Consider the following 26348-nt stretch of genomic DNA (forward strand, 5'->3'; position numbering starts at 1 on the left):
CAGAGATTTAATCCATCTGCCCACTGAATGCATCAGCCATCCCGTCAAACCAATCACAATTTCTTGTTCACTGATCACTTTATTGTCTTGTACAAAACCCACTTAAGTTGTTGCCACAGCAGCTGCCTGGGTTCTCTGCACCGAGACTCTGGTGTGGGTCTTCGCCAGATGATCAGTGAACTCCTGCAAAAAATAAATAAATGTTTTATTTTCTTGAGCCACTATCACAGGTTTCTCAGCACTGCATCCCTTTGCAACAAGTTGTGTATGTGGGAGCTGGGGCAGTTCAGATACAATTTATATTTTTACTGAGCATTTCAAAGCTTTCCTTTGTCCACGAAACGCCGTTTTTAAGTATTATTACTCAAAACTGCAAGCTGAAAAAAAATATAATCACACACTACCTGACAGTCAGCTCTGACTACAACTCTACTCCCCCATTACTAAGCTGCACATTCTTTGGGTACAACATCTGAACTTTACAGGGTGGGAAGGGCAAGATTTGAGCTGCAAAATGCAGAAATACTCTTACCTGGTAAGGAGACTTGGTGAAGACAGTCTCTTTCCAGAGGTCAGGGGTCAGATAACTGTAGGTCTTGGAGATGGCATCAAAGGTGGCTTTAGCTACCGAGATAAGTCAAACATTAGACATCACTGCAAAAGAAATACGCTCACTAGTACCCACCCACACAGCTCCAAAAATGTAGAATTTAGGAAGGAACAGGGAGACCATAGCAGGGTCTCCCTGATATACACACCCAAAACTCAAGTTTCTTTCTCTCTCCATATACGACAATTACACTACTTCAAACAAGTGCAATCGCGCAGATTGGGAGATTTTTTTTTTTAGCAATGCACATATAAAAAGACAATTTATTGTAATTAACTTTTACAGAACTTCAGGATCATCTACAGTGGGACTAACCTGCACTGTAAAAAGTAACAGAAGTCTTCCCTTTTGCTGAACTGCTAGAAACTTTCGGTTCAACGTGTATTAAAAAATACTACAGAAAGGGGTATGTTATGTCCCTGTCAATGACAAAAACGGCAATACATACAGCTAAGCTACCACAAGAAAAGCTAAAGCTTACCGAAGTTGCCGAGGGTGGCAGTGCAGCCCCTGGCCGAGGTGTAACAGTCATCGATACCGGCCATCATCAGCAGCTTCTTGGGGACAGGGGCAGACACAATCCCTGTCCCGCGGGGGGCCGGGATCAGACGCACCAGGACAGATCCACACCGGCCGGTGACCTACACAAATACAGCGGGGGTTACATCTCCCAAAAACACACGCTATAGCATCATCACTGAGACGAGGCCCAGCGAGCCCTCACCTTGCAAGGCACGGTGTGGGGCTTGCCGATCTTGTTCCCCCAATAGCCTCGTCGTACAGGTACGATGGATAACTTGGCCAAAATGATTGCCCCACGAATAGCAGTGGCAACTTCTTTAGAGCATTTGACACCAAGACCAACGTGGCCGTTGTAGTCCCCGATAGCGACAAAAGCCTAGGATTGAAAGAAGAGTTTTCAGTGGTGGCTGCACTGCATGGGGTCTTCCATCAAGGATGGTCTCTCAACAAGGATAACCCCAGGTGCGAGCTCAGCACTGAACAGTCTCAGCTCCCTCCAAGTACAAATCAAAACATCACCTGCTAAAACCTGCACAGCAGAGCTCACAGCTTAAGAAACCCATTTTTCCCCTTAAGAGTTCCTCCTTCAGTCAAAAAACAGCTACGGCTGAAGAACTGTGACTCAAATCCCTGCTACAGCCTCATACTCTTCAAAGGTCCCACTAATTTCCAAACAGCGTTCCCTCTTTGTAGCTAAGACTTCTCTCTCTCCACAGCCCCTGAAAAGCCAACATCGTAGCACAAGTACAACTTAATTTTGTGCTAGGGCTGTTTCAAGTAACATTTAAACATATTACGAGGGTTTTAAAGCCAATACAAAAACTTCGTAAGCTGCACAAGCAAATCTCCATACCAAAATATTTGCTAAACACTATTGAAGAAAATTAAAAGTATTTGAACTAATTTATCGATATGGTATTAAAAAAAAAAGTAGCTGACACATACAAAGTTTTTGCTGTGAGAAAGCAGGAGAAAAAGGCTACCTTAAACCTGGTACGCTGACCAGCACGAGTCTGTTTCTGGACAGGCATGATCTTCAAAACTTCATCTTTCAGAGAAGACCCCAGGAAGAAATCGATGATCTCCGATTCCTGCAAGAGTCAGTCATTTAATCACACAAGGCCACACTTTTAAAACAAACCAAACACAGCTAATAAGGCTCCTACAATTCAAGTTCAATAATCCTCTACACATGTACTTTTTTAAACAATAAGTACTTAAGAATGTTGAATTTTGCCAGCATAAACTCATTCTAGCTTGCTAGACAGTCCAACGTAGCAAGGTAACATTTCAATTTTCCATCGCTGAGCAGAGCTATGACAGAAACACTTAGGCAACGTGCTGCCATCTCCACACAAAGCAGACTACAACACACAAAACCCACCATGCTTCACAAGTGACTGCGTTGGTCCCTCAGTTTCTGCTGACTTATGCCTTCAACTCGAACCCCCTTAACCTAAAGCATCCTAAAGAGCAAATGGAGCAACTACTGTGAGCTCTGCATTTCAGATTAAGATTCCGCTGCTCGTTCCTTTAACATACACAAAGCCTACCTTGATTGGAAGCGAGAAGAGATAGATCTCCTCAAGAGACTTGATCTTCATATCCTTGACCAGGCGACCAAGCTTGGTGACAGGAATCCACTAACAAAGAAATCCGTGCAAAAGGGTCAGCGGCAGCACCAGCTGCCAGCCCTGCAAGGGAACCGGCTGGGCTTCCGCTCCGGCTCTCGGGATGGCAGCAGAGACCAGACTGTCCCACAGGGCCCAGCTCCACCACCCGGGACGACCCCACACAGCCCGCCCAGCCCCGGGTTCCACTTACTTCCTTATCTTCGGCCTTGCCTCCACGGGCCCCGCGGCCTCTCCCCCGGCCCCTGCCGCGGCCGCGCCCGCGGCCCCGCAGCCCGGTCCCGAAGCCGCCGCGGAAGCCCCCTCGGGCCGCTCCTGCACCTCCCGCAGCACCGGCGTCGTCCGCCATTTGCTAGAGCAGAAAAGGGCGCGTTAGCCGGGACACCGCCGCCGCCGCACCGGCGGGAAACGGCAGAGCCCGGAGGCAGCCGATACAGCCGGGCGCGGTCGCCCCCGGCCCCGATGAGGGTGGATGGGACACAGGCCGCGCCGCTCCGCCGGCGCCATCGCGCCCGCCCGCCGCACTTACGTGATCTCTCAGAGTAGAAGGCCGGACGGCCCCGCCGCTGGCTATTTATACTCCGCCGGGGTCTCGCGAGAGCGCCGCCCGCCCCGCGCGCTGAATGAGGAATACACTGCGGGGCAGAGCGGCGCCTTCCGCCCGCTTATACAGGTTGCGGGGCGGGGAGACCCATCGGCAGCCGTGCGCATGCGCCGAGTCGGATATATAAGGGGGCACGCGCACGTACCGCTCAGTCTGAGGGGATGGTAGGTGTTGTGGTATCTATTGCCTTTTGTGTTCCTGGAACGTTTAAAAAAGGCTTTTGGGATGCTTATGGTGCTGTCTGAGTTGGTGTTGGGTGGGCCGCAGAGGGGAGGGCCTCGGTGAGCGGCCTGGGAAGGTGTTTCGGGGGTCGCGTTAGCTGTGGGCGCCGGGCGCAGTCTGAAAATCACTTGAGGTCTCCTGTGGCCCCTGGTGAGATAACTGTGCCGACAGTATAGGGAACATTAAGCTTATTGCCCACGGTAATGCGTGGGGAATGAAACCCATGTTCCCATAACCCTTTACTTAGCAGGCATCGGGGAATGATGTGTGCTGAGGCTATGGCCGTTTCTCAGAGTTAATTTTTTTCTCCATCAGCAGGTGCTGAGCGCGGCCCGGGACCGCTCGGTCTCCCCGGGCGGACGGAGCTGCCGGGCGTGGGGCTGCTCAGGCCTCGCCTTCCCGAGTGGGAGCCGCCGGCCCCGTCGTGTGCGGCGCCATGTGCGTGTCTGACACCTTCAGGGTGATTCCTGCCTCCTTGGTGAGCCCTGCGAAGCAAAGGGGGCGCTGTAATGGGTGATGGCGGAGTATCGACAGCTGGAACGCGTTGAAATGATTCAGCTATGTATTTTTTTATATGCAATAAAAGATGAATCACTTGAAAGCTTGTTTGTCAAGCCTGTGTTGTTCCTGTTGACTTAAAAATCCCACATTTCCCTGTGGTTGGAGCTGGGGGGTCGCTTCGTTGGGGCGGGAGTATGCTGATGGAGAACGCTTCGGAGCAGTGTGCGGGGGCTGCTCCGTCCTCACCACCGCGGGGGCTACGGAGGCGGTAGGGGCACCGCCCCCTGCCCACACTAAAGATGGTGGTCACGGCGTCCTTGCGCGGTGCGTCACGTCCGTGCGCCGGAAGTGGCGCCCTTCTCCCGTAGCAACCGGGAGCGCCGGAAGCGGCCGGCACGCGGAGCGCGGCGGTGCGGGAGATGGAGGCGGCCGCCGCCAGCCCCGTGCGCTTCAAGAGCAAGTGAGGAGCGGCCGGGATGGCTGGGGCTGGGCCGCCGCGGTTGTGATATAACCCCCTGCCTGCCCGTCTCTCTCTCTCTCTCTTCCAGCTACGCCGTGTCGAGGAAGATCGAGCCTTTCTACAAGGGAGGGCGAGTCCAGGTACTGAGGCAGCGAGGGGCGGGGTTGGGAATACCACCCTCTCCCGGCTCCGTAACGTTCCCGTGTTCTGTTCCCTTTTCGCCAGATAAACCGGGATGGAAAGTTCATGTTTTGCCCCTGTGGGACCAAGCTGAACGTCATCGAGGTGGAAACGGGAGCTCTCCACAGCCTCCAGCAGGTGAGGAGGCTGTGCTTGTCCGCAGCACGAGAAGGACGTGGACCTGTTGGAGCAGGCCCAGAGAAGGCCGTGAGGATGCTCTAAGGGCTGGAGCACCTCTGCTGTGAGGACAGGCTGAGTTGGGATTATTCAGCCCGGAGAAGAGAAGGCTCCGGGGAGACCTTATTGCAGCCTTCCAGTGTCTGAAGGGGGCCTATGAGAAAGTTGGGGAGGGACTTCTTACAAGGGTGCGTAACAATGGGATGAGGTATAACGGCTTCAAACTGGAAGAGGGTAGATCTAGATTAGATATCAGTAAAAAAAATTTCACTTTAAGGGTGGCAAGATGCTGGAACAAGTTGCCCAGAGAAGCTGTGGCTGCCCCATCCCTGGAGGTGTTCAAGGCCAGGCTGGACGGGGCTTTGGGAAACCTGGTCTGGTGGGAGGTGTCCCTGCCCAGGGCAGGGGGCTTAGAACTGGATGACCTTTAAGGTCGCTTCCAGCCCAAACCGTTCTATGAGATCCAGCCTCTTTTGACTGGTGGTGAAACTGCTGAGAGTTTCCCAAGGCTCCTGGGGCATTTTTCTGCTCTTGCTGGCTGTTGTTCTAAAACTCCCCGGAGCGAGAAGTGGAGGATGAGAATTGCTCTAAATGCAGACAGATGTTATTTGTGTTGTCCCTAAGTGCAGCTGGGAGCTGCTGGCTGTGCTCTGTGTCAGCAGAAGCATGTACAGAAGGGAACTCTGTGAACATGCCACTCTACGGGGGGTTTAAATGTTTTTTTTTTTTCCTTTAACTTTTATAGGATGAAGAAGAGGATATCACTTCATTTGTTCTTAGCCCTGACGATGAGGTATGTGTTTGGTGTGTGGTTTTCTGTGCTGCCCTGTCAGGCCTGATAAAAGCCAGTGGACACTGAAGGCTTCCCTGCCTGGAAGTGCCCTGCATTTCCAGAGATCCCTGCGGAATCCTCTCAGGCACTTCTGTCTGTCTCCCCTTCTGGGCTCAGGTCAGACAGGAATGCTGAGAGACTGAGCTTCAAAAGTGTCATAGCAACTGGCATTTCTGTGCTTTGCCTGTGGGCACTGGAAGAAATTGAAATCTAGTTAGTAGTTAACGGTGTTTCTTTCGCCTTGCTTTTGCGCAGATCCTGGTGACAGGGAGCCGAGCCCTGTTGCTGAAGCAGTGGAACTGGCGAGAGAACAAGTGCGTTCGCACATGGAAAGCTGTGCACACAGCACCGGTTGCTAGCATGGCCTTTGACTCTACTTCAACGTTGTTAGCCACAGGTACAATCCTATTTCAGTGTCACATGATGGGAATGATATTGAGTGGCCCTTCTGCTTTTGAATAACGTAGCTCAGCTGGACACAGCCTGAGGTGGTGGCCTCCTGAATTCAGACATAATCAGAAGAGGTTTTACTTGGGTAGAAGTGATGTCTTGACAGACAAGGGATCCTTTCAGTGTTCTATCTAAAATATACTTAGTAAAATAGTGATAAAAATCAGGCATCTGTGAGATAGTGTGGTGTAGTTATCCTAGTGCAGAACTGGAATGCTTGGAGATGGAAGAGGGCAGGCATGACCTGTAACTTAATTGTACTCCAGGATTCTTGTCTGCGAGCAGTCAGGTTTTGCCCAGCTCTCTGAAAGTGTAAGGTGCCCCTGAGCTTCTCTTGGTGTGGGTTGTCGTTATCAAATTCATTTTTCTTTCTGCTGCCTCTGCAACCCATGAAATTTTGCAGTTGCTGATGTGTTGGACCTCTGGTCTCTCTCTCCTCTGTAGTTCATTCGTATATGCCCTTCTTTACCCAGGTGGCTGTGACAGCACCATTAAGATCTGGGATATGATCAAGCAGTACTGCACACACAACCTAAAAGGATCTTCAGGAGTTGTACAGTAAGGATGGGTCTCATTTGTCAGTCACTGGCGTTAGTGTGATGTTTGGACACTGGGATTGATGTGAAATGTCTGGAGTTAATGGAATGTGAAGGCCCGTTCTGGGCTCTTTTGTTTCCCGTTTTTTGAAATGTCTAGTGAAGGAGCAGGGCTATGACTGACTTTAGTCCAGAGAGAAAAGACTTGGATCAATAAATCTGTGTCGTGGTTTGGGCTGGGATCTAAATGGAATATCTGTGCTTACTACCTGATGCACTTCAAGAATGTGGGAAGACTGGCAAAGATCGGTTGTAAATTTTTCTGGTGGGTGGCAGAGGAATGAAGTCCTACAAAGTCCACTTATAAATTCATCTCAACTGATCCGTCAAACTCTTTGTGTAGAATGTGTATTTATTTAAATGTTGGGCTAATGCCAGCATGCCAGATGGTTTATTCCTGTCCTGTTCAAGTGCATCTCCTTCTGTTTAGCCTTGTTGAGTTCCACCCTGATATCTCCCGTCTGCAACTCTTCTCCTCCTCAATTGACTACAAAATCCGCATCTGGGACCTGAATTCCAGCAAGTGTGTTGCTATGCTGGATGGCCACTTCAGTGCTGTCACCTCGCTGGCGTTTGCAGATGGAAACACGCTTATTAGGTAAAACTTTGCAGAGGCTTAGCCTTTCTCTGCTGTTCTGCCTCCTGCCAGAGACCGTGTGTTTCTGTAGGGCCTGGGAAGGTCACCCTGTGAGGGGAAGGACTGCTACAAGTGTTCAGTCTCTGCTTGACTATACAAGCAAGTGACTGGAGGTCTCAGTACTCATGTGTCTGGTGATATACCATGCTGTCACATGGAAGGCTGGTGCCCTCTTTCACATGGGCCTCTTCCCACAATTCCAAATTGGCACTCAGAGCCGGAGTTGAATGGATTTAACACTGGAACTGCTCTTTTAACTTGCAGTTCTGGCCGTGATAAAATCTGCATGGTGTGGGACCTGAAAACCAGAGAAAGTAGACGAACCGTCCCTGTATACGAGGTGAAATTGCGTTTCATTTATTTGAGATCCTTTGTAGCTTCTAGGCCACAGTTTGTATGGTACCGCTCCCTCTTTATGTTCTTACATGTTGTGAAATCGTGTTTCTTTCCCTTTTACTTTCCAGAGGCCTTAAAACTCTGTCTGAAGCTGTTTATTTTCTTTTTCTCCTTGCCTGGTGTGGTCGTGTTAGTTCGAGGAAATATATGCCCCCAGTGCTGGAGGAGGAGGGAAGGGCAATCATGGAAAAAAAATTTGTTCTCATGTAGTCTCTTGCCTGCCTGTCCTTGGTAGCTGTGCAGTATGGGGTAGTGGAGTGGGGGGAGGTGGGGGTGTGTCTGTTGGTATGAGAGGGCAGTTGCACAGCTCTGGTTGCTGAAATGGGACCCTGGTCCCTTGCACTCAACTGGTGTTTGGCCAACTCTCTTGCAGAGCGTGGAAGCTGCCGTCTTGTTACCTGAAAAGGGAGATTTCTCTCAACTGGGTGTGAAGAAACAAGGGTTGCACTTTGTCACAGCTGGCAGCAAAGGTGAGCGTCCTGGCATGTCGCTGCTGGATTTGGAGACTGAAGAAGGACTGTACTTCATTGCTTTTGTTCCTGGGATGTGTGTTCTTTGTGTGGCAGAAGCCTTGGGCTGAACTTTGAGGGCTGGAGAGCAGAGCCTGGTCCTGAGGTCCTCTGACAGTAATGGATGAGTGGGATCGATTAGGCATGCTGTGGAACTTTAACTATCTATGTTTTCAAACTGCAAAAAGTTTGATTTGGGATGGAGAAGAAAAACTTCGTGGCCCTTCCTGCCACTGTGATTGGATCTCTTCACAGTCTCGCCTTAAAGCTGTGCAGCTTTTTCTAGTGGGCAAGGCCAGGGTTTGTTTTATATTCTTTGGACAATCACTGCCTAAAACAGTGTCTCTGACAGGTAATTTATATCATAATTTTTGTTAGGCATCCTGAAAGTTTGGGAAGTTGCCACAGCCGCTTGCGTGTATACCCAGCCTGTGCCCTTTGAGTCCAAGGAGGAGGCCAGCGAGCGCAGCCTCACCCAGTGCATGCTTGTGCCTGAGAGACATGAGATTGTCACAGTGTCCGTTGAACACAACATTGTTTTTTACGATGCTCAAACTCTTCAGCTCAGGAAGCAGGTAACAACCCTCAGCCTCCCTTTTCCTCTTCCTTTGTCCATACTTTAGGATCAGCTCTGTTCCTGGCGAAGGCTTTGTGCAGGGGTGCCCTCCTCTCCTGCCTGTTCTTGAGCTGTTCCTTGGTTACAAGTCAGAAAGCCAGTTTCACTGGTGAGGTTGTGTGGAGGAATATTGCACAGACACAAACATAGGAAAAGAAAACAGAACAGGCCTAGCCAAAAATCCTCCATCTTATATCTAAGATTATTACATGCAGCATTACATGAAAAGTAACAGTAACACAGCCTCACTGAGCATGGTGCCATTTGGTACTTCTCTAACCAGATGACTTCTTCCTGTTAAACTGTTCCTGTTCTGCCATCCTCAGCTTGCAGGTTACAACGATGAGGTTCTGGATGTGAAGTTCCTCGGGCCTGGTGATTCTCACATTGTTGTGGCTACCAACAGCCCTCAGCTGAAAGTGTTTGAACTGGCAACATTGCACTGCCAGATCCTCTATGGCCACACAGGTGTGTGTGATCAGCTCTGATGTACGTGGGTGGGAGGGAGATGTGAAAGCATTTCTTTGTCCAGCTTCTTGCTAAACTTTTATGTGGAGACTGGAGTCCTCGAGTTCTCCCTGGAACAGCATCACAAAAAGTTTTGGAGTTGTGCAGAGAAAGTATATGTTATGCCATCCTGGTTTTGCAAACACCAGTTTACTTTATCCAGGTCTGTCAGTTCAGTCCCTTTCACTAGCTGTGAGATCAATTTAAATTGGTATGTGAATGCAGGCTCTGAATGCAGTTTTGTGGCTGCAAGTGACAGACTCGCACCAATGCTGTAAGCAGCCAGTCACTCTGTAGTGAGTTTGGATATGTTCCTGAGTGTCCCAAACCTGTCCCTGGGTCATTAAGCAATGGGCTTATTAATTCATGCGTTTCTATTGTCTGATCTCAGTATTACTTTGCATCCAACTATTTTTTTCTTCTTCTGTTTAGAAACAATTCTTGCTTTGGATGTCTTCAGAAAAGGCCTGATGTTTGTCAGCTGTGCTAAGGTGTGTTAGTTTTCTTCATTTAATGAAACTCTTCATTTCTAGTGATCTTTATGGGCAGAGTTGTATTCTTTTTTGGTGATCAAGAAAGGGCTTTTGTTCAGACGGAATTCCTGTCTGCTACATCCCCCAAATATGAGGTTCTTTCACTATCCCTTTTTAACGTTGTCCCTGGGGAAATGCGATTGATTGTATTTTATTAGTCTGAAAGGAGATGTCTCATTCTCCAAGCGTCTTGCTCTTGCATTAGAGTTCAGAGATGTCATTAGTGTGAGGCTGATGGGGAGCTGTGGGTAAAAACCATGTTGGAAGGAAAGGTGTGGACTGCCCTGATACCCCCATAAATAAACCTCCATGCTGGAATCCCAGACTGGAGCACACAGAGTTTGGCTGTGTCTGCCCTCACCTGCTCTGATTAATTCAGGCAAAGGCTCAAGTTTGAGAAGTGAATAGTCAGGCTCATGGACGTGGTGAACACATGGGGAACCAATCACTTGTCAAAAAACCACAGCAGTTTATGTCCTCTCCTATTACAGGACAAAAGCCTTCGAGTCTGGCGGATGAACAAAGATGGAAGGGTGATCTGTGTTGCCCAAGGACTGGGTCATGCACATGGGGTAGGCGCTGTGTCTTGCTCAAGGTAATAAAAATCAGACGAGGGTTTATCTTTACAAGCATGAGTCATGGTTGCTTTGCTGATCCTCAGGGTGAATGTTTTGGTGGATGCCTGCCTCTGAGCCATGCTGTTTCTCATTCTTGGTTCCAGCTTGTCATGGTGCTCTGAGTTTGAAGGAAGGATAATTTTTTTGTTTTTTTTGATGCACATCTGTCTCTGCTTAAGTTGTAAAGTTTGCATTTCTTTGTTAGTCTAACTCCTGTTTGCCTTAAAGAGCAGCAGCTGGATAAGTTGCCCCATAAAGCTTGAGTGATCTGGAGAGGAGGGTTGGGGAGTGAAGGGAATGTGTCTATGAAGGCGCTTGCTTGAACAGCATGTCTGTTTATCAGCTCTTCTCCTTTCTCGGTGCTGCCTAACAGCCTGGAAAGCACAGCTTGCCTGTTCAAGAGCTGCTGTGGACCTTTGTCTGTAAACGATGAGAGCTAGCAGTGCTCTGGCTTAATGTCTGAATTGTTGGAGGCTGTCCCAGGGACCTAAGTAAAATGAAAGACAGCTTGAAAAAACATTAAAGCACTCTGTTTCACATCCCAGCAGAGAAACCATGTGTAGATCCCAGTAGGGGAGGGGAAGACCTCTTTTTCTGTGCACAGGAAGCCACTGTTTTGCTTCCTTACACTTGACATCTTTATTCCTTTCAGACTGAAAGAAAGCTTCATAGTAACCAGCAGCCAAGACTGCACAATCAAGATCTGGAATATCCCGGAATCCCTCACTTCCAAAGCAAAAGCGGCCTTGATCTCCAGTCCAGAAATCCTTCATGCAAAAGTGACTGAGAGGGGTCATGACAAGGTAAAGCTCATGTGGTGTTAGAACATGCTTTTAGTACTTAAACCTTTCTCTGTGTTGTACCCTACATTTATTACCTGTCTGAAAGCTAGAGCAAAGACTTAAACTGCTTTGCGCTCTCTGTACTTGTGTGACTTCTCTAGGACATAAACAGTGTGGCAGTTTCTCCAAATGACAAGCTCATTGCCACAGGCTCGCAGGATCGGCTGGCCAAGCTGTGGTCCTGTTCTGATTGCTCTTTGCTGGGTGTCTTCACTGGACATAAGCGTGGAATCTGGTGTGTGCAGTTCTCCCCGGTGGATCAGATCTTGGCCACTTCTTCAGCAGATGGGACCCTGAAGCTTTGGGGCCTTCGGGACTTCAGCTGTCTGAAGGTAATCATAGTCATAGGGTTGGAAGGGACCTCTGGAGATCGTCTAGTCCAACCCCCTGCCAGAGCAGGGTCATCTTAGAGCAGGTTGCACAGGAACGCGTCCAGCTGGGTTTGGAATGTCTCCAGAGACGGAGACTCCACCACCTCCCTGGGCAGCCTGTGCCAGGGCTCTGCCACCCTCAGGGTAAAGAAGTTCCTCCTCATGTTTAGGTGGAACTTCCTATGGTCAAGTTTGTGCCCGTTACCTCTTGTCCTGTCCCTGGGCACCAATGAAAAGAGCCTGACCCCATCCTCCTGACACCCGCCCTTTAAGTATTTATAAGCATCGATAAGGTCCCCCCTCAGCCATCTTTTTTCCAGACTGAAAAGACCCAAATCCCTCAGCCTTTCTTCCTAAGAGAGGTGTTCCAGTCCCCTGGTCGTCTTGGTAGCCCTTTGCTGCACCTCCTCCAGCAGTTCCCTGTCCTTGAACCGGGGAGCCCAGAACTGGACACAGCACTCCGGGTGCTGCCTCACCAGGGCAGAGCAGAGGGGGAGGATGACCTCCCTCGACCTGCTGGTCACACTCTTCTTGATGCACCCCAGGATGCCATTGGCCTTCTTGGCCACGAGGGCACATTGCTGGCTCATGGTCATCCTGTTGTCCACCAGGACTCCCAGGTCTCTCTCCACCGAGCTGCTCTCCAGCAGGTCAGCCCCCAGCCTGTACTGGTGCATGGGGTTATTCCTCCCCAAATGATGAGAACTCAGACTGCCCCTTGCTCTAGGCAACCCTTGCGTGCTACAGGGATTGATTAAGGCTGTTTCAAAATAGTATGTGCTGGTCAGTGCAGCTGAAATTTAGCAACGTGTCCATGCTGAACGAATAGCTATTCGGGTCTACCCTTGTTCTCCAGGATCTTGGATATGTAAGCTGCATACAAAGCTCCAGGACAAGAGCATCTGCCCAGTGCTTAAGTGATCTTTCTTTTCTAGCTAACCAGGGAGCCACATGGTTGATCATAGGGAAACGCACATTCACGCTACTGAAGGAAAGCTGGCTTTGCCTGACATAGCTGTGGCCACGAAGGAAAACCACACAAGCTTAAATTTCAGACTCACTCTTCATAGAAGAACTGTCTTTCCATTCCAGCAGTGTCTCACTAAGACCATGAGAAGGCGATTGCCACTCTGTGCCACGTTCTGCCCAGCAGTGTTACCTCACCTCATGCAGTGGCAGGGGAATCGGCCTTTCGGGGAGATATCCTATGCGGTTGGCCTCACCGTTCAGACCATTTGCAATATGACCTTGGCCAACAAGTTTAAGCAAGCAGGTGGTTTGAAGAGATGATACAGGGACAAGTCATTTCCTACTGCCCTTTTAACCTACACTAAAAGTCCTGAGAGTAGAGGCTGCTTTTTGGAACTTCCCTATTGGGGCTCTAAGAGTAAATATCCTCTTGAAAGAGGACTTTCTGGAAAGGCCTGGCAACAACTCTAACGCTTCTGAGCTTCCTTGCTGTTTTCCAGACCTTTGAAGGTCATGATGCCTCTGTACTGAAAATCGTTTTCGTAAGCCGAGGAACACAACTGCTCAGCAGGTAAGTGCCTCTAGACCAGGAGTCTAGAGGAAGATGTCAAAATGAATCAGAAGAGAAATCTCTTGGCTTACATCAGCAGCGGGAGGGAAGAGCCTTGTGCAGTGGATTTAGTTTTGGAAAGACTGATAGGAAGATGCTGTTTTTATGCCAAGCTTTCTGCTGGGGCTAACTTATCTTCCTCTTCTCCAGCTACGCTGTGGATTCTAGTTAGCTGCTGTGACATTGCTGGGTTGGTGACATACACTGCGGTTAGGTGGAGCTAGGGGTGCATCTCACCCTACTGCCTTTGGTGAGGGCAAAGCAGCCAGAGCTAAACAGTTATTGGTACCTGGGGATACCACCGGAGCGTATGAGGAAACGTAGGTAATAGCATTTCCCAACTAGGAGTCACTTGAAGGAATGCTGGTAGTACTGGGAACTGCTTGTTTGGAATTCTCAAGCTCTTTTGACATTTTTGGTTAATTCTACTCCTGTTTAAAAGGCACTGGAATGGGACAAGTTTATCTGATATTTGAGGTGGGGCAGAGCGAGAATGGATCTATCCCCTGGTTCTCTGAGTGAAGTCTGTTGTGTTTCTTTCTCTTCCGAAAGCGGTTCAGATGGTCTCTTAAAACTCTGGACAATTAAAACAAATGAGTGTGTGAAAACTTTAGATGGTCATGAAGATAGAATCTGGGGTCTTCACTCTAACAAGCAAGATGATATGGTTGTGTCAGCATCCAGTGACTCCTGCATCACGCTGTGGAAGGTACAGTACGGGGTCTTTCTGTGTTTCCCCTCTGGGTTAGAAATCAGAATGCAGTTGGAGAGCCCAGGATCCCAGGGGCTTGTTTGTCACTGTTCCAGCATGACACATGCTCTCCTCATTTTCTGCACTTCGAAACCGGGTCCATAAGGCATGTCTTCGGGTTTGGGCTGGGTTTCTTTTGCCATACTGTGTTTCCCCAGTTGCTGTTGTAAGAGGAACAGCAGATGGGCTTTAGCAGCCTGCCCGGTGCTGGTGTTCTAAAGGTGGTTTGGAGGGAAGTCGTGAGTTGCTGGATTTAATGGTTAAATTACTTGACCTACAGATTTTGCTGCAGAAATCTCCTAATCGCTTGATGGCTCCTAATTGCTTGATGGCTAAATAAAAAATAATCTGTATTAAAACAAGATTTGACAAAGTTATATTCTGTTTTTCTCTACAGGATGTCACTGAAATTGAAGAGAAAGAGGCGCAAGCTAAACAGGAGGAGCAGATTATGAAGTAAGTCGATCCTGTGCAATGATGAGCTGTGACAGGCAAACTCTGTCCAGTGAAGCTGTCGACACCTAGAGCCATCCAGCTCCATCTAATCCACATATCACATCGTTTAGCTATTTAGAGGCTGTCAAGGCACAGTAGTCTCCTCTTTGTAGTTTATCTTTAGTTCCTGCAAAGCCTTACTATAATACTGTCACCTTGACAATTGATTAGTTTCTTTTTTATGCACTGCTAAGATAAGCAAAGTCAAACCGCCAGAGCCTACTTTCACTTTCTCCTGCTTCAGCCAGCACTGAGTAGCTCAGGGAGCCCTTGAATGCGCCAGGGTAATTATCTGCACAATGAGGGCACCGAGGCATTCATTGGCAAGCACCATTAACTTCTTGGCATTAAAGCTCTGCACGCTATTATTGCCAAATCTGCTGCTTTCTGTAGAGAGTTTTTTTCCACCAACCAAATACTTGTCTCACTCTCTTGACCCTGATTTGTTTTCCAGAGAGCAAGAGCTTTCTAACCTGCTTCACGAGAAAAGATATCTCAAAGCTTTAGGGTTGGCAATCTCTCTGGATCGTCCGCACACGGTGTTGATGGTGATCAAAGGTGAGTCCACGTTGTGCTCTGAAGGCATTTTCCTGCCCTCTCTGCTTTCCAGAACATCTCTTCCAGGTAGACAAAGTCTAGAAAGTCTCATTTGTCTGAAAGACTCAGTTTTCTCTTTCTCTGATGAATCCCGTTTTCCTAAGTGAAATCGCCCTTGATAACAAATGGTCTCCGTGCTCTCAGCCCATGGGTGCGTGGGCTGGACTCCTGCATGGACTCTTCATTTCTCTTTTTCCACAGCCATCCTCAAGGAAACTGATGGGAGGAAGCACTTGGAAGAGAACATTGTTCGGTTGCGGAAGGATCAGAAAGGTTTGTTGTAACTTGGTTTAAAGTGATAAACCCATTCAGGTTAGGGGCTTGTTTTCTTAACTGAAATTAAAAGGAGAAGAATCTCCTTAGACTCAGTATTTACCGCTGCGCTCCCACCGTGCTGAAGCGGGACTGGCCTTGGGCAGCTTCTTTGTGATGGTGCTGCTCGTGGTGCACACCAGCAACTGCTCTGAGCTTGTGTGAGTGGCTTTGCCTGGCCTTGTCCCCGCCTTGTTTGGGATGTTCGTGTAACGGCTCAAGAAACGGTTCAGTGCATAGCTGTTCTGCCCGTCTGGGCTCGTCGGTCAGGGGGTGTGGGAGCTGAACCGCTCTGTACGACAGAAGAGATGCTTTCGAACTTGGCGTCTCCTGTGTGCCAGCACCATGGCACAGCCAGCCTGTACAAATTTCCTTCCTCCCTAGAGGCGGTGTTAGCATTCTTGGTGACGTGGAATACGAACTCTCGAAACTGCCACGAGGCCCAAGCTGTCATTGAAACCCTCTTGAAGCACGAAGCACCGGACAGCCTCCTGCAGTACTCGGGCATTAAATCTGCTGTGGAGTCCCTGCTGCCTTACACCGGTGGGTCACGCTGCTGGGACAGGCTGCGAGCCTGAACTCGCCTCCTGTCTTCTGAATATTCCCTGTTTGCCTTGATCTAAAGAGAGGGGAGGTTTTTGCCCCCCGTTCTGGTGAGCTTTCTCTCCTGTGATGCTAACCATTGCGTTTCTCTCTTTGCAGAGCGCCATTTTCAGAGACTGAGCCGTTTGCTACAGGCTTCCATGTTCATTGATTTCATGTGGCAAAACATGAGGCTGGCTGATGCAGCCCAGCAGGAAGATGTGACTTTGTGACCTTCCTCCTGCCAGTTGCTCCTTCTGGAGGGGAGAGTCTGAACTGCCTTCCCACCAGGTATGGCAGCTGGACTATTCCTGTATTTTATAATAAATTTTTGAAGTTTGAATTTCTAAAACCAGTCCGGCATTCAGTCTCCTTGGGGCTTGGTGAGAGGAAGGGGTCATTCCTTTGGCCAAGCTGTGGTTTCCCTTGCTATTTGCACACCCTGGATTTTCAGGCCCAGACACTTAAACAGCACTTAGTTTGGAGAAAAGGCAGAAGCGTTTGGTCTTTGCTGGGGATTTAAAGACTTTGCGGAGTTGGGAGACACTACGGGCAATGTCGTGTCACATCCCAAAGCCCAGCTAGGCGGTGCGTGTGTCATTGAATCAGTGTTGTGTCATTGAGTATTTTCTTTGCTTGGGAAATGCAGCCTGGGCCAAGGCAGGTCTCTCGCCTGTGCCTGCCCTGAATGTTAGCGCCTGGGAGGGAGATAAGTGCAATTTTAATTCCCCAGCTAACAAATTTTTTGAAGTACAAAAAACAAGCAGTCTTCATGGATATTTACTTGTATTTTATTTTAGTCTCCAAAATAAATGTAATAAAAATGTATAAAATTCAGAACAACATAAACACCTCACAAGTTATATTGCTTTTTTAAAAAAAAAAACAAACAAAAACAGATAATAACTAAAATTAAAGGTAACAATCTATTTAAAAGTCATTTTTCTTATAACTATTTTTATAACTCAATTCTAGCAAATAAACTTAGGACGAAAATTGCTGTGAGTTTCAGTAACTACCAGACCCCCTTGAAAGGGGAATATTTTGTTCGTAAAAATGAGCTCTGGCCCCCTTACCTGCTTGGGAAACGAGCTGTACTACAAGCATTTTTGTTTGTGTGCCTGCACACACATCTCTGTAGGGAGGGGTCAGAGAAGAGGTTCCTGGCCAACAGGTTTTGTTGTACTCGCAGCCATTCAGCAGATCCAGCCAATTCAAATATTTGATGGCCAGTTTCCACTACCCAAGTTGATCTAACCTTTAAAAAAAAAAAAAACCAAAAAAACCCAAACCCCAAGCAAACGCCGAAACACCAAAAATAGAGGTTTTTAAAAAATATATAAAATAGGTGGTTCAAATAAATAGCAGCATCCCATCAACTACCCCATGCCAATAGCTGTAGCTGTGGATTTCATGGGTGACTCTGTCACTTACTCTGGGTTTCGCTCCGCGGCTCGGCAGGGTGGCTGCAGCGCTCTGCCAGCTACCCCCGCGTGGGGAATCACATGGTAACGACTGTGACATTTTCTCATACTACACTGCAGGATGAATACCTGCCTGAGGGAGAATTAACTGAATCCGAAGTGACCGCTAACTTACAGAGGAGCTGCCGCATCCGCAGCTGCCGTGACTCCCCTGATGAGTTAAACCACTAAATTCCCTAAGTCCGGTAAAGCCCCTCCGGGCTTCCCGACCTCCCTGTGCGAGCTGCAGCACTAATCAGGGTTACCCAGGGAAGCAATGTTTGCATGTGAGTTCTGTCAGGATCTAATTGTGTCCTTGGAAAGTGACAACTCCCAAGCCCTCACAGTCCCCGCACCACTGCCCACGGCTCCTGTGGGATGTCAGTGAGGAGGGAGCCTGGCTCTCGGTCGTGGGGCTGGCCCAGGGCCGGGTCCGTGCCTCCCCAGCAGGGACTAGTGCACACTCGGGGGAGGGAGCAGAGCCTGGAGGGCAGGCCGGGTGGAAGACTTCTGCACAGCTTGCTTCGTGATGGTGCTGCACTTCTGGAGGATCTCATGGGCTGAGGGGCGCACGGGCATCTTGGGGACACAAGTGTCCAAGTCTGGGTCAGTGAGGGAGTAACTTAAATCAGTTGCAGATGACTCCACGAAGCCTGAATCGTTCCTGTCCTTGTGGGTGAGGTGTGGAGACTTGTTGGTGTGCATGGCCAAGGCGTGCTCCAGGGGAGAGCTCCTGGCCTGCTCAACTTCGGGCAGAGATCTTGACAATTCAGGCTTCCAGCTCAGCTGGCCGTCCCGCTTGCTGCTACTCCCTGAGCTGAGGGATGAGCTGTCTGACTCCAGGTCCGGGGTGGAGCTGGGCCTGGGCAGAGACCTTGATCTGCTTCTCGTAGAGCTCACGTCCTCTTCAGTCTTGTCAAGGGAAGAGCAAGCCCGCGCCCTGTGCTGTCCTGTGGCCTCACCCTGGGGCTGAGGAGCCGTCAGAGAGGAGCAGAGGTTCGGGGTGGAGACATTGAGTCCGCAGGTCATGATGGTCTGGAGCTTGTGGTGAGGATTCTTGTAGGGCTGAAGGTACATGGAGGGCATGTAGCCGGTATGGCCGTTGTATCTGAGGGGGAAGGATGAAAAGCAACACTGAAAAGAGCCCTTCTCCCAGCTCCAACTGAGGGGAGGGAGCAGAGCACCAAGGGGAAGAGGGTGAGGACTCAGCTCAGTGCCATACACAGGACACAAAGGGGAAAATCATCCCTAACCAAGGGCAGTCAACTTTGGGGGAGCTCCTCTGCACCGCGCTTGGAGAGGAGCAGGCAAGAAGCACCTGCAGCAGGTAACCGGCTCCCTCAGGGAACAACCGCTTCGGAAAAGCCTCCTTACCGGATCAGCCACCAGCCATCCTCAGATTTCTTGACCACCTCCACGACGACACCGTTGTTCAGCGAGAGCTCGTCTGCCTTCTGAGACTCGTAGTCCCGCACAACAAAGTACAGGCTCCCTGCAGAGAGAAGGGGGAGGTTGGTTTTGCCTTGTGGAGAAAATACCTCCATCCCTGTGACCAACCAGAGAGGTGTAGGGCAAGCGTCCCTGAGAGTGACTGATTTGCTCAGAGACCCACAGCTGAGGGTAGAGCTGCTCAGAAGAGCCAGAGATACAGGCAGGGACTCCAAACAATGGCTAAAGCGGTGGGGTTTTTACAGAACTAATTTTCTGAAGAAGGAATGTGGTGTTCCAGGGAGACAGAAGCAGACTTACCCTCCTCATTTGAGCTCAAAGAATTCTGGATGTCCTCGTGGACGTCAGTGTCTTCCAGGTACGAGGCTGGGAACCAGGCTATCTGCTTGTCTGTGTTTTCCACTAGCCACCATCCTGCAGAAAACAGGGAAGGAGAAAAAAAAAAAAAAAAGGTTTTTAACAGCTTGCAAGTGGACAGATGACCATAATCCCGGGGTAGGGGCTGCTCTGCTCCAAGAGCCAGGGGCATTCTGCAGAGCAGCTCAGCGCCTGGCTGATGCCGTGCTGACACTGTGTTCTTTGCTCCTGTGTAAATCCAGGTAAGGACCCCGTGCATACGAACACCCACCCGCACCCGGGATGCTACCGACTCGGCATTTGCCAAGCTATGAATCAACTTACGCCATCCATCCCTGAAAGCGAAGAATCCCTATCAAACTTACCAGTCATGTCCTTGATTAACACTTCAACAATTTCCTTCTTAGTGACTTTGAAAGTCTTGTTCTTTGTGTCTTTGGTTTCAAAGGTTTCGATGCATCTGTAGCTCTGGGATGCCTGAGGGTGTGTAATAGAGAGCTGCCGCCCTGGCTGGTTTTTCTTCCCCCCTCCAATTTCTGATGGCATGATCACAACACTGAAAGGCAAAGTTTAATATCAGTTTACTGAAAACTCACGTGCAAGGCTGAGTTTAGTATTAGTTTTGGTAAAATTGTCTATGCAGTAGGCTAAGAAAAGCTTAGGCATCAGAAACAACATCGACATATATTAAAGCATTCAGTAGAACTTCCCTGCTCTGCTGCCCCAGTATTTAACTTGTTTCTCATCTACCCCTATTCTATAACATTGCTGTTTCATGAAGACACATACAAACAAAAGGTACAAATATGATTTCACACCTGTTCTCAGGAAAGCAGGGATCTAAGTCTTGGGTCTGTGCCTTGAAAAACTGAATGACGTCTTCACCCTGGGAGATTTTAGCCTCTGTCTTCAGCAGCTCCTGGGAGTAAGTTTCCAGCAGTTTCAGTAATTCCAGGCACCTGTTCAGCTTCCCGCTCTTCCTGTGCTTTGAGTTTACGTCTTTAAAATGATAAAAGCGAAGCTGGTGTAAGACAACGACGGATCTGGGCGCTTTGAGAGCAGCAGTTTTTGCCTGAGCAGAGGTGTGCCCTCACCTACCGCCTTCCCACACGCAAGCCCAAACTGTAAGAAGCCGAGACAGCAGCTGTCTCTGCCTTTTTCATAGCTCCTGATACAATTTTTTAATATCTAGAATTTATCTTTGTTCACACATAAATGTTGCAAGGAGCTCTGGGCCAATATTTGGAGTATAATGTTAATTTACCAAGTGCAACTACCTATTAAAAAAGTCTTCCTGAGTTATTTTAAGTCAGTAATAACCCTGAGCACATTGCTGTAACCCAGCAGTGCCATGCCACAAGCAGGACTGAGCTGTTAATCTGTTCCAGAGGAAGGTCAGACTCGGATACTGAAGTCTACGTCTTCAGTTACGACTGCCCCCAACAGCTCCATCGTGTTTGTTGGTCCATCAGGGATTTGTTTTCCTTACCTTTAAACCGGGGTATTGTCCGTTCAGATCTCCTGAGTGAGCCGTTCTCGATGGGGAATTTTCTCTTCAGCTCTTTCTAAAAGTGAGGAGGAGGAGACAATAGTGATGCTTTGCAGCCCTGACACACGGCTGGGCTCCTTCCCCTCTCCCCGGGACGGGAATCCTGTTTTCAGGGAAATACTTACATGGAAACTCTTAAACTCTTCAAATGTCCGGTAGATGACAATTTTGTTCTGATCTGACCAAGACACAAACATCATGTATTTCTGTAAAAATAAAAGGGAAAAGAAGTGCATTTTTTTTAATTAAGTGTTCGTTATTGGATGCTTTCAAGCAGTCATCATTTGCCAACACGTGGTTTAGTTCTGGCTTCAGGCTGCAAGACTGTCACTTTAAAAAATTAAATAAAACATTAGACCTACAAAAATATTTCCTTAATTTTAGGGCCTTAAATGGGTAATCATTGTTAAAACCAGGGGAAATTTATGACACTGTGAACAGAAAGACAGCAGAATCTAAGATAACCATTTTCTTACGATATTAAGACCATTAAAAAACAAGTCCAAGACCCCTGTCCTAGATCCCAAGCCTCTAATCCCAGCACTGCGGGGAAATGAGTAAGTGTAACCCTGTATGAGTAATGCAAAAAGCCCGCCAGTTTCCCAGTTTGTAAATATTTAAGGAGAAAGAAAAATCCAATAGCAAAAAAAATAATATTAAAGTACCTTCTGCTTTCTGCATTGCATCAGGCCTACAGCCTTTACATCCACTGGGTACCTGCTGGAGCTCATCTTCCCCAAGGCTGCTGCTCCTCCCTCCCCGGGGCAGCTGGAGGCTGAGCGGAGATGTGGCTCCGGGGACGACTGCCCTGGTTAAATACGCTGGAGCCGGAGGCAGGGCACGGGCGTTGTGCGCTTCCTCCTCCGCCCGGTAACGCTGGCAGAAATTCCGTAATTTGGCAAACTACCGCGTGCCTTTTACCTGCCCCCCTGCTTTTAACATGCAAATATTCCCGGGTGCAGGTGGCAGGGGCATAGTTCAACGAGCTGGGGAGGAGAAGCATCTTATCTTATCACATCCTTATTAGAATAATGCTGGTAAGTGAGCCTGGCCCTGCAACCGGGTCTGTTTATCGTCCCTGGGTGTTGGGGAGGTCACCGGGGCAGCAACACCTGCTATGAACTGAAGCACGTTTCCAGGGACGGACATGTCGTGTTTATGGCTATATTGCATGGATGTGCCTGTCGGAGTTGCCTGCAGCGTGGGCTGCGCTCACACCAGTCCCAAAAACCGATTAGGAACGTGGCTTGTTGTCAAGCACAAATCAGTCACAACTCGACACGTGCGACAGCTGTTACAAATCTCTTCTCTTTACTGCTTTGTCCCATCTGCTGAGATGCTTCACTTCGGATGGATTTCTGGGAGCTGTATCGATATTTGCATGCTCTCAGAAATCAGTGGGAGATGCTGATGCCAATGTTGCTGGAGCAAAGGAGGAACAAGCACATCCATGGGCTGTAACTGGAAAAGTCCCAGAGCTTCTCAGCTGTAAATATGCAATGGAAACTCAGCTCCAAGTGCCCCGTTCTCTGTCCTGCCTCAAACCAGGTCTCCATCCCCCCCCAGGGCAACCACGGACCGGCTCCCACTGCCCGACGGCACTGCAGGACCGGTAATTACAGCCCTGGAAAGCCTGTCCTTTCACTGAACTGCTGCCTTGAGCGTGCCTCAGGTTATGACTTGGCTGATGGGCATCTGTGTGATCAAACCGCCTTCTCCGTCCTCCCTCCCCCTCTTCTTTGATGAAGCCTAAATTGAATCATTATCGTTATTGGAGCCCAAATTGAGAGGCTCAGCCCTGCTTTGCCTTTCATTATCCAGTTATAACTGGTGTCTCAAAACCCTTGGCAACAGCTGCGGATGATTTTTCATCTACCAAAAAAAAACCCCAGAATCTGAAAAGGAAGCCAAAGAAGATGCCTTCTGGATGGCCAGACAATACAGTGAATATGGCCCTGGTTTGCATTTCATGAGCATGTGAGGCTGCTCTTGCACAGCAGGACAACAGTTTCTGGGGACAGAGGGAGTGCTTTCGTTGCAGTTTAATCTATTGCTATGGGATATCTCTCCTCTGTTGGGAAGAGAAGGTTGTACAGAGAGCACTTTGGTCCTGTGTTTGGTTTGGTGGGAAAACCCCTTTGATGGCATCTCCAGGGCACTTCCTGGCTCAGGAAGCCAGGAAGGAGCTCCCCTGCGGAAGGGCAATGCAAAGCAGGTTGCTGCCCTCAACAGTCCCAGAATCGGACCCTCCATCCCTCTGTTCACAAAGGGTCCAGCAAAAGCATGTGCTGTTAAATCTACCGGGTTCAAAAGGTAAGGGTTTTATGGACAGAGAGAAAATCGCTTCATCCAGAGAGTTTATTCTTTACGATTGTGCCTATGTAGAAGCTGCCAGTCTCTGAGGTCGCAAAACACTTCACCGACTCCCTGTCATCGTACCCACGCTCACGGCCTTCTCCTTGGCAGCCAAGCCGCAGCCACGCTCGCCTTTACATGGCTGTCATGCGGCTCTCGGAGATGGCTGGAACCAAGACTCCCAACAAAGCACACTGGTTTGGTTTCCTGTCTCAGAGTAAACACAAACCACAATGTATTTTCAAGAGCGTAAAGGTTTAAACATATTTAACCTTAATAGGAAAGGCTAAAGACAATTAAGATCTTAGAAGAGCTGCAATCTGCAGGCACAGGAGACGGCCAGGGGAGATTCAGACAGCACCTCGCTCCATGGCCGCAGGTACTGCAGGGGTCAGTGAAATTGCGAGTTGCTAGTTTCAAAGGCTCCACTGTATTTCACCATTTTTAGGGAATTCAAGCAGAAGGGCAGCGTGGAAAAGGTATAATGAAATTTCAGGTCACCAGAGGCTGAAGAACCTGTTTGGAGAGTTGATTTTCTGGGGGAGGTTGGCTAGGGAGGGGGATCTGAGATAAAGCGAAACTTTAGAGATAAAGCGAGATATGAGCAAAATACTACTCAAAACTGGATAATTAGTTATTGAGAAAGCATATTGCAGAAGTAAAAGTCACTGCAATGCAGAAGAGAGGTATGGGGGGAAGAATGGCCAGGCACTACCCAGGGGTAATACTTCTGGTGTCATCCCCGAGAGCTCTGTTCAGGGCTCTGCAGTTGTCATCGTCGAGTATCAAGTATTGTTGGCTTGTTGTTGTCAAGTTCGATGTCAAGAAACTGCTCAAGAGATTGACCTAATGAGTCACGTCGTATCAGTCTGAAGTGATGCCATCTGCGAAACCAAAGAAAGGGCCATGCCAGATTGCCTCTGCATCAGCGCAAGTGCTCCTTAACAGCGTTACTGCTCCTCCTTCGCAAAACTCTGACGGGTCAGGGCCGTTTCTCGTGGAAAGAGTGTGGATAATTGATTAGAAGAGGCCATTGATTCCAGGTCTTTGCTGGATACATTTGAGCACACTTACGGAAAAAAAAAAACAAACCAACCCAAAAAACCGTCTTCCTGACATTACATCAAGTTTACTTTATCGTTTCTACTAATTCCATATCATCCTGCCATAAATTGGTACCTCCTTATGTGTAATTATTAACCGAAGGGTAGGAGTGGTATGCCTGGAAAAAGTAAAGCTCAGCGAGTATTGCTGGGCTCTGCTATTTCATCATCAGTATTTATTTACATAGGTTTCAAGGACCGCAGTTACTTTTTCTGTAGTCGTTTTACAAGGTACAAAAAAGATCATAAATTAGCAAGTAATATATAGGAGGGGACTGTCCAGGTTTGACAAGACCGAGGAAGCACGTGTTTTCCTCCATAATAACTGCAGACGTTTTGCAGCCTGCTCCAAGAAAGTCACGTACGCCTCGCAAAGGTGGAGCTCTGCCTCCTGCTGCTCGAGGAGCATCATCCCTGCCATAAACAGCTGCTTTGGGTGTACGAAATACTGTTTGTCACAGAAAGTGACTAAGGTACAGTCATGGGGAACCACACCAGAGTCCCTGCCCCAAAGAGCCCACGGTCTGAAGGACAGGGGAGGTCATCCAGTGGCTTCAGGGAGTACCCCTGGCCACCCAGGCTGCCCCTCCGCTACTTCCATTACAAGACCAGCTTCCCTCCATCAACTGTAAAATCTCCATGACAAATAAATGCTTAGGATCTGGCTTTCTTACCATTTCAGAATGGATCAGGAATAACTTAGTCTGGTGTGCTTACCCAGAGTACGGCAGAGTCCGGACCAATCCCTCACTGCATCAGATGGGAGCCAGAAGCAGAGTTTGAGCGTGTGGATGCTTGGGCATGCCAAAGGCAGCTCTTCACCAGCTCCACCACGGCCATTTTCCAAGTCTAACAAGCAAGGGCCTTGTCACAAACGCACACACACACAAAAGAGAAGGAGCTGTGTTATGAACAGCCTTTACCACACATAGAAGTCAGGTCCAGGATGGTCAGTGACCTGCACGTCTCATCACTGCAGATGTGTGGGACTCTAAATCAGGCTTTTCTCTTTCTATGCCCAGAATGGGAGGAACTGCTAGAGGTGAGCCTCACTGACCTCTTGCAAACCCACCAGGGAAAGGCAAAGAGAGAAACAATCCTCAAACCACCCGTGAGATGCTACGACTGCAAGGAAGAGATAGGAAAAGAGCCGCGGGCACAGCCAAAGGGGGCCCTCGCCTGGCACAACACCAGCAGGAGAGCTTCATCTTCTCCCACCATCACCTTCAGGATCAAAACCTGCCCTTTGCTGTTCTTGAAGGTCACCTGCAATAACACATGACCTATCAGCACCTTTAATGAAAAGCCCAGCTGCTAAAAGCTGATTTTTAAGAGTACAAAGAGCTTTTAGACTTCAAATAAATAGAGAAACAGACGTTTATTTAAAAAAAAAAAATCAAACACTGGAGTTGACAAAAATACCCTTCACTTCATAAACAAAGGAAGCAATTGAACTTTCACGCAGGCTGGGATGAGAGATTTTGCAATATCTAATCCAGAAGAAGGTATTTCATTTCCTCCTAATTTCAGCAGCTTTTGAAGCATTTTTTCAGTGGCCAGTGGAAGCAGAAAGACTTTGAGCACACGCAGCAGCGTGGCACTTCTCCACCCCGAGAAGCGGCTGCCTTGCAGGAGCTTCAGAAGATGCAGGTCCATCTTCAGTGCAGGGGCTCATTAACTACTCACAGGCAGATTTACTTCCTGATAAGCAGGGCTCCAGCATGAAGAGCTGTGGTAACTGGCACTGGATGTACAGTAACGGGAGCTGGAGGGTAAGTATCTGCAGCGGGGCTGTGCGCGGGACCTGCCTTTCCACGTGATGAACTTGCCGTGTGTGTGCACAGCACCAAGAACGCGTTTTGCAATACCCACAAGCTGAATTTTCATTCAGATCCCAGCTAATCGCTGCCGCTTATAACAGTGTTCTCTTGCTACGGAGACCA

General features: G+C 48.8%; 3 protein-coding genes and 2 non-coding genes across 5 annotated transcripts; 2 read left to right on the top strand and 3 right to left on the bottom strand.

Annotated features, from left to right (window-relative positions):
* Window positions 1-59: 59 nt before the first annotated feature.
* Window positions 60-3286, bottom strand: RPS2 (ribosomal protein S2). The gene is made up of 7 exons (XM_074596709.1): window positions 2957-3286; window positions 2686-2775; window positions 2116-2223; window positions 1335-1508; window positions 1092-1251; window positions 533-624; window positions 60-183 (listed from the first exon to the last, which is right to left on the bottom strand). Exons 1-7 carry the CDS (start codon window positions 3110-3112, stop codon window positions 103-105), a joined length of 861 nt encoding a protein of 286 aa, XP_074452810.1. The 5' UTR covers window positions 3113-3286; the 3' UTR covers window positions 60-102.
* On the bottom strand, window positions 700-839 carry LOC141748102 (small nucleolar RNA SNORA64/SNORA10 family). The gene has a single exon (XR_012588912.1). It is a non-coding gene; the product is annotated as a small nucleolar RNA SNORA64/SNORA10 family (small nucleolar RNA).
* Window positions 3287-3701: 415 nt separating the features above from the next.
* Window positions 3702-3826, top strand: LOC141748116 (small nucleolar RNA ACA64). Its single transcript, XR_012588925.1, has one exon. It is a non-coding gene; the product is annotated as a small nucleolar RNA ACA64 (small nucleolar RNA).
* A 616-nt stretch (window positions 3827-4442) lies between these two features.
* Window positions 4443-16484, top strand: TBL3 (transducin beta like 3). Its single transcript, XM_074598275.1, has 22 exons — window positions 4443-4550; window positions 4639-4690; window positions 4776-4868; window positions 5653-5700; window positions 5995-6136; window positions 6663-6747; window positions 7216-7383; window positions 7687-7762; window positions 8192-8288; window positions 8706-8902; window positions 9270-9411; window positions 9883-9941; window positions 10475-10578; window positions 11253-11403; window positions 11544-11774; window positions 13283-13353; window positions 13945-14101; window positions 14541-14599; window positions 15093-15196; window positions 15437-15508; window positions 15932-16090; window positions 16250-16484. The coding sequence occupies exons 1-22, from the start codon at window positions 4510-4512 to the stop codon at window positions 16360-16362; spliced, it is 2421 nt and encodes an 806-aa protein (XP_074454376.1). The 5' UTR covers window positions 4443-4509; the 3' UTR covers window positions 16363-16484.
* A 1510-nt stretch (window positions 16485-17994) lies between these two features.
* NOXO1 (NADPH oxidase organizer 1) lies at window positions 17995-21147 on the bottom strand. The gene is made up of 7 exons (XM_074598283.1): window positions 21073-21147; window positions 20888-20963; window positions 20217-20397; window positions 19764-19954; window positions 19342-19455; window positions 18967-19084; window positions 17995-18700 (listed from the first exon to the last, which is right to left on the bottom strand). The coding sequence occupies exons 1-7, from the start codon at window positions 21145-21147 to the stop codon at window positions 18046-18048; spliced, it is 1410 nt and encodes a 469-aa protein (XP_074454384.1). The 3' UTR covers window positions 17995-18045.
* Window positions 21148-26348: the final 5201 nt, after the last annotated feature.

Source organism: Larus michahellis, chromosome 8, assembly GCF_964199755.1.
Source record: "Larus michahellis chromosome 8, bLarMic1.1, whole genome shotgun sequence".
Lineage (NCBI taxonomy): Eukaryota > Metazoa > Chordata > Aves > Charadriiformes > Laridae > Larus > Larus michahellis.

Coding starts and splice junctions, on each gene's coding strand:
- RPS2 (XM_074596709.1), bottom strand. CDS start 3,112: ATGGCGGACGACGCCGGTGCTGCGGGAGGTGCAGGAGCGGCCCGAGGG. Junction 1,252..1,334: donor CCCACACCGTGCCTTGCAAG/GTGAGGGCTCGC, acceptor GTATTTGTGTAG/GTCACCGGCCGGTGTGGATC. Junction 184..532: donor TCACCAAGTCTCCTTACCAG/GTAAGAGTATTT, acceptor TATTTTTTGCAG/GAGTTCACTGATCATCTGGC.
- TBL3 (XM_074598275.1), top strand. CDS start 4,510: ATGGAGGCGGCCGCCGCCAGCCCCGTGCGCTTCAAGAGCAA. Junction 15,509..15,931: donor GTTGCGGAAGGATCAGAAAG/GTTTGTTGTAAC, acceptor CTTCCTCCCTAG/AGGCGGTGTTAGCATTCTTG. Junction 16,091..16,249: donor GTCCCTGCTGCCTTACACCG/GTGGGTCACGCT, acceptor CTCTCTTTGCAG/AGCGCCATTTTCAGAGACTG.
- NOXO1 (XM_074598283.1), bottom strand. CDS start 21,147: ATGATGTTTGTGTCTTGGTCAGATCAGAACAAAATTGTCATCTACCGG. Junction 19,456..19,763: donor GTTAATCAAGGACATGACTG/GTAAGTTTGATA, acceptor TGTTTTCTGCAG/GATGGTGGCTAGTGGAAAAC. Junction 18,701..18,966: donor GATGGCTGGTGGCTGATCCG/GTAAGGAGGCTT, acceptor CTTCCCCCTCAG/ATACAACGGCCATACCGGCT.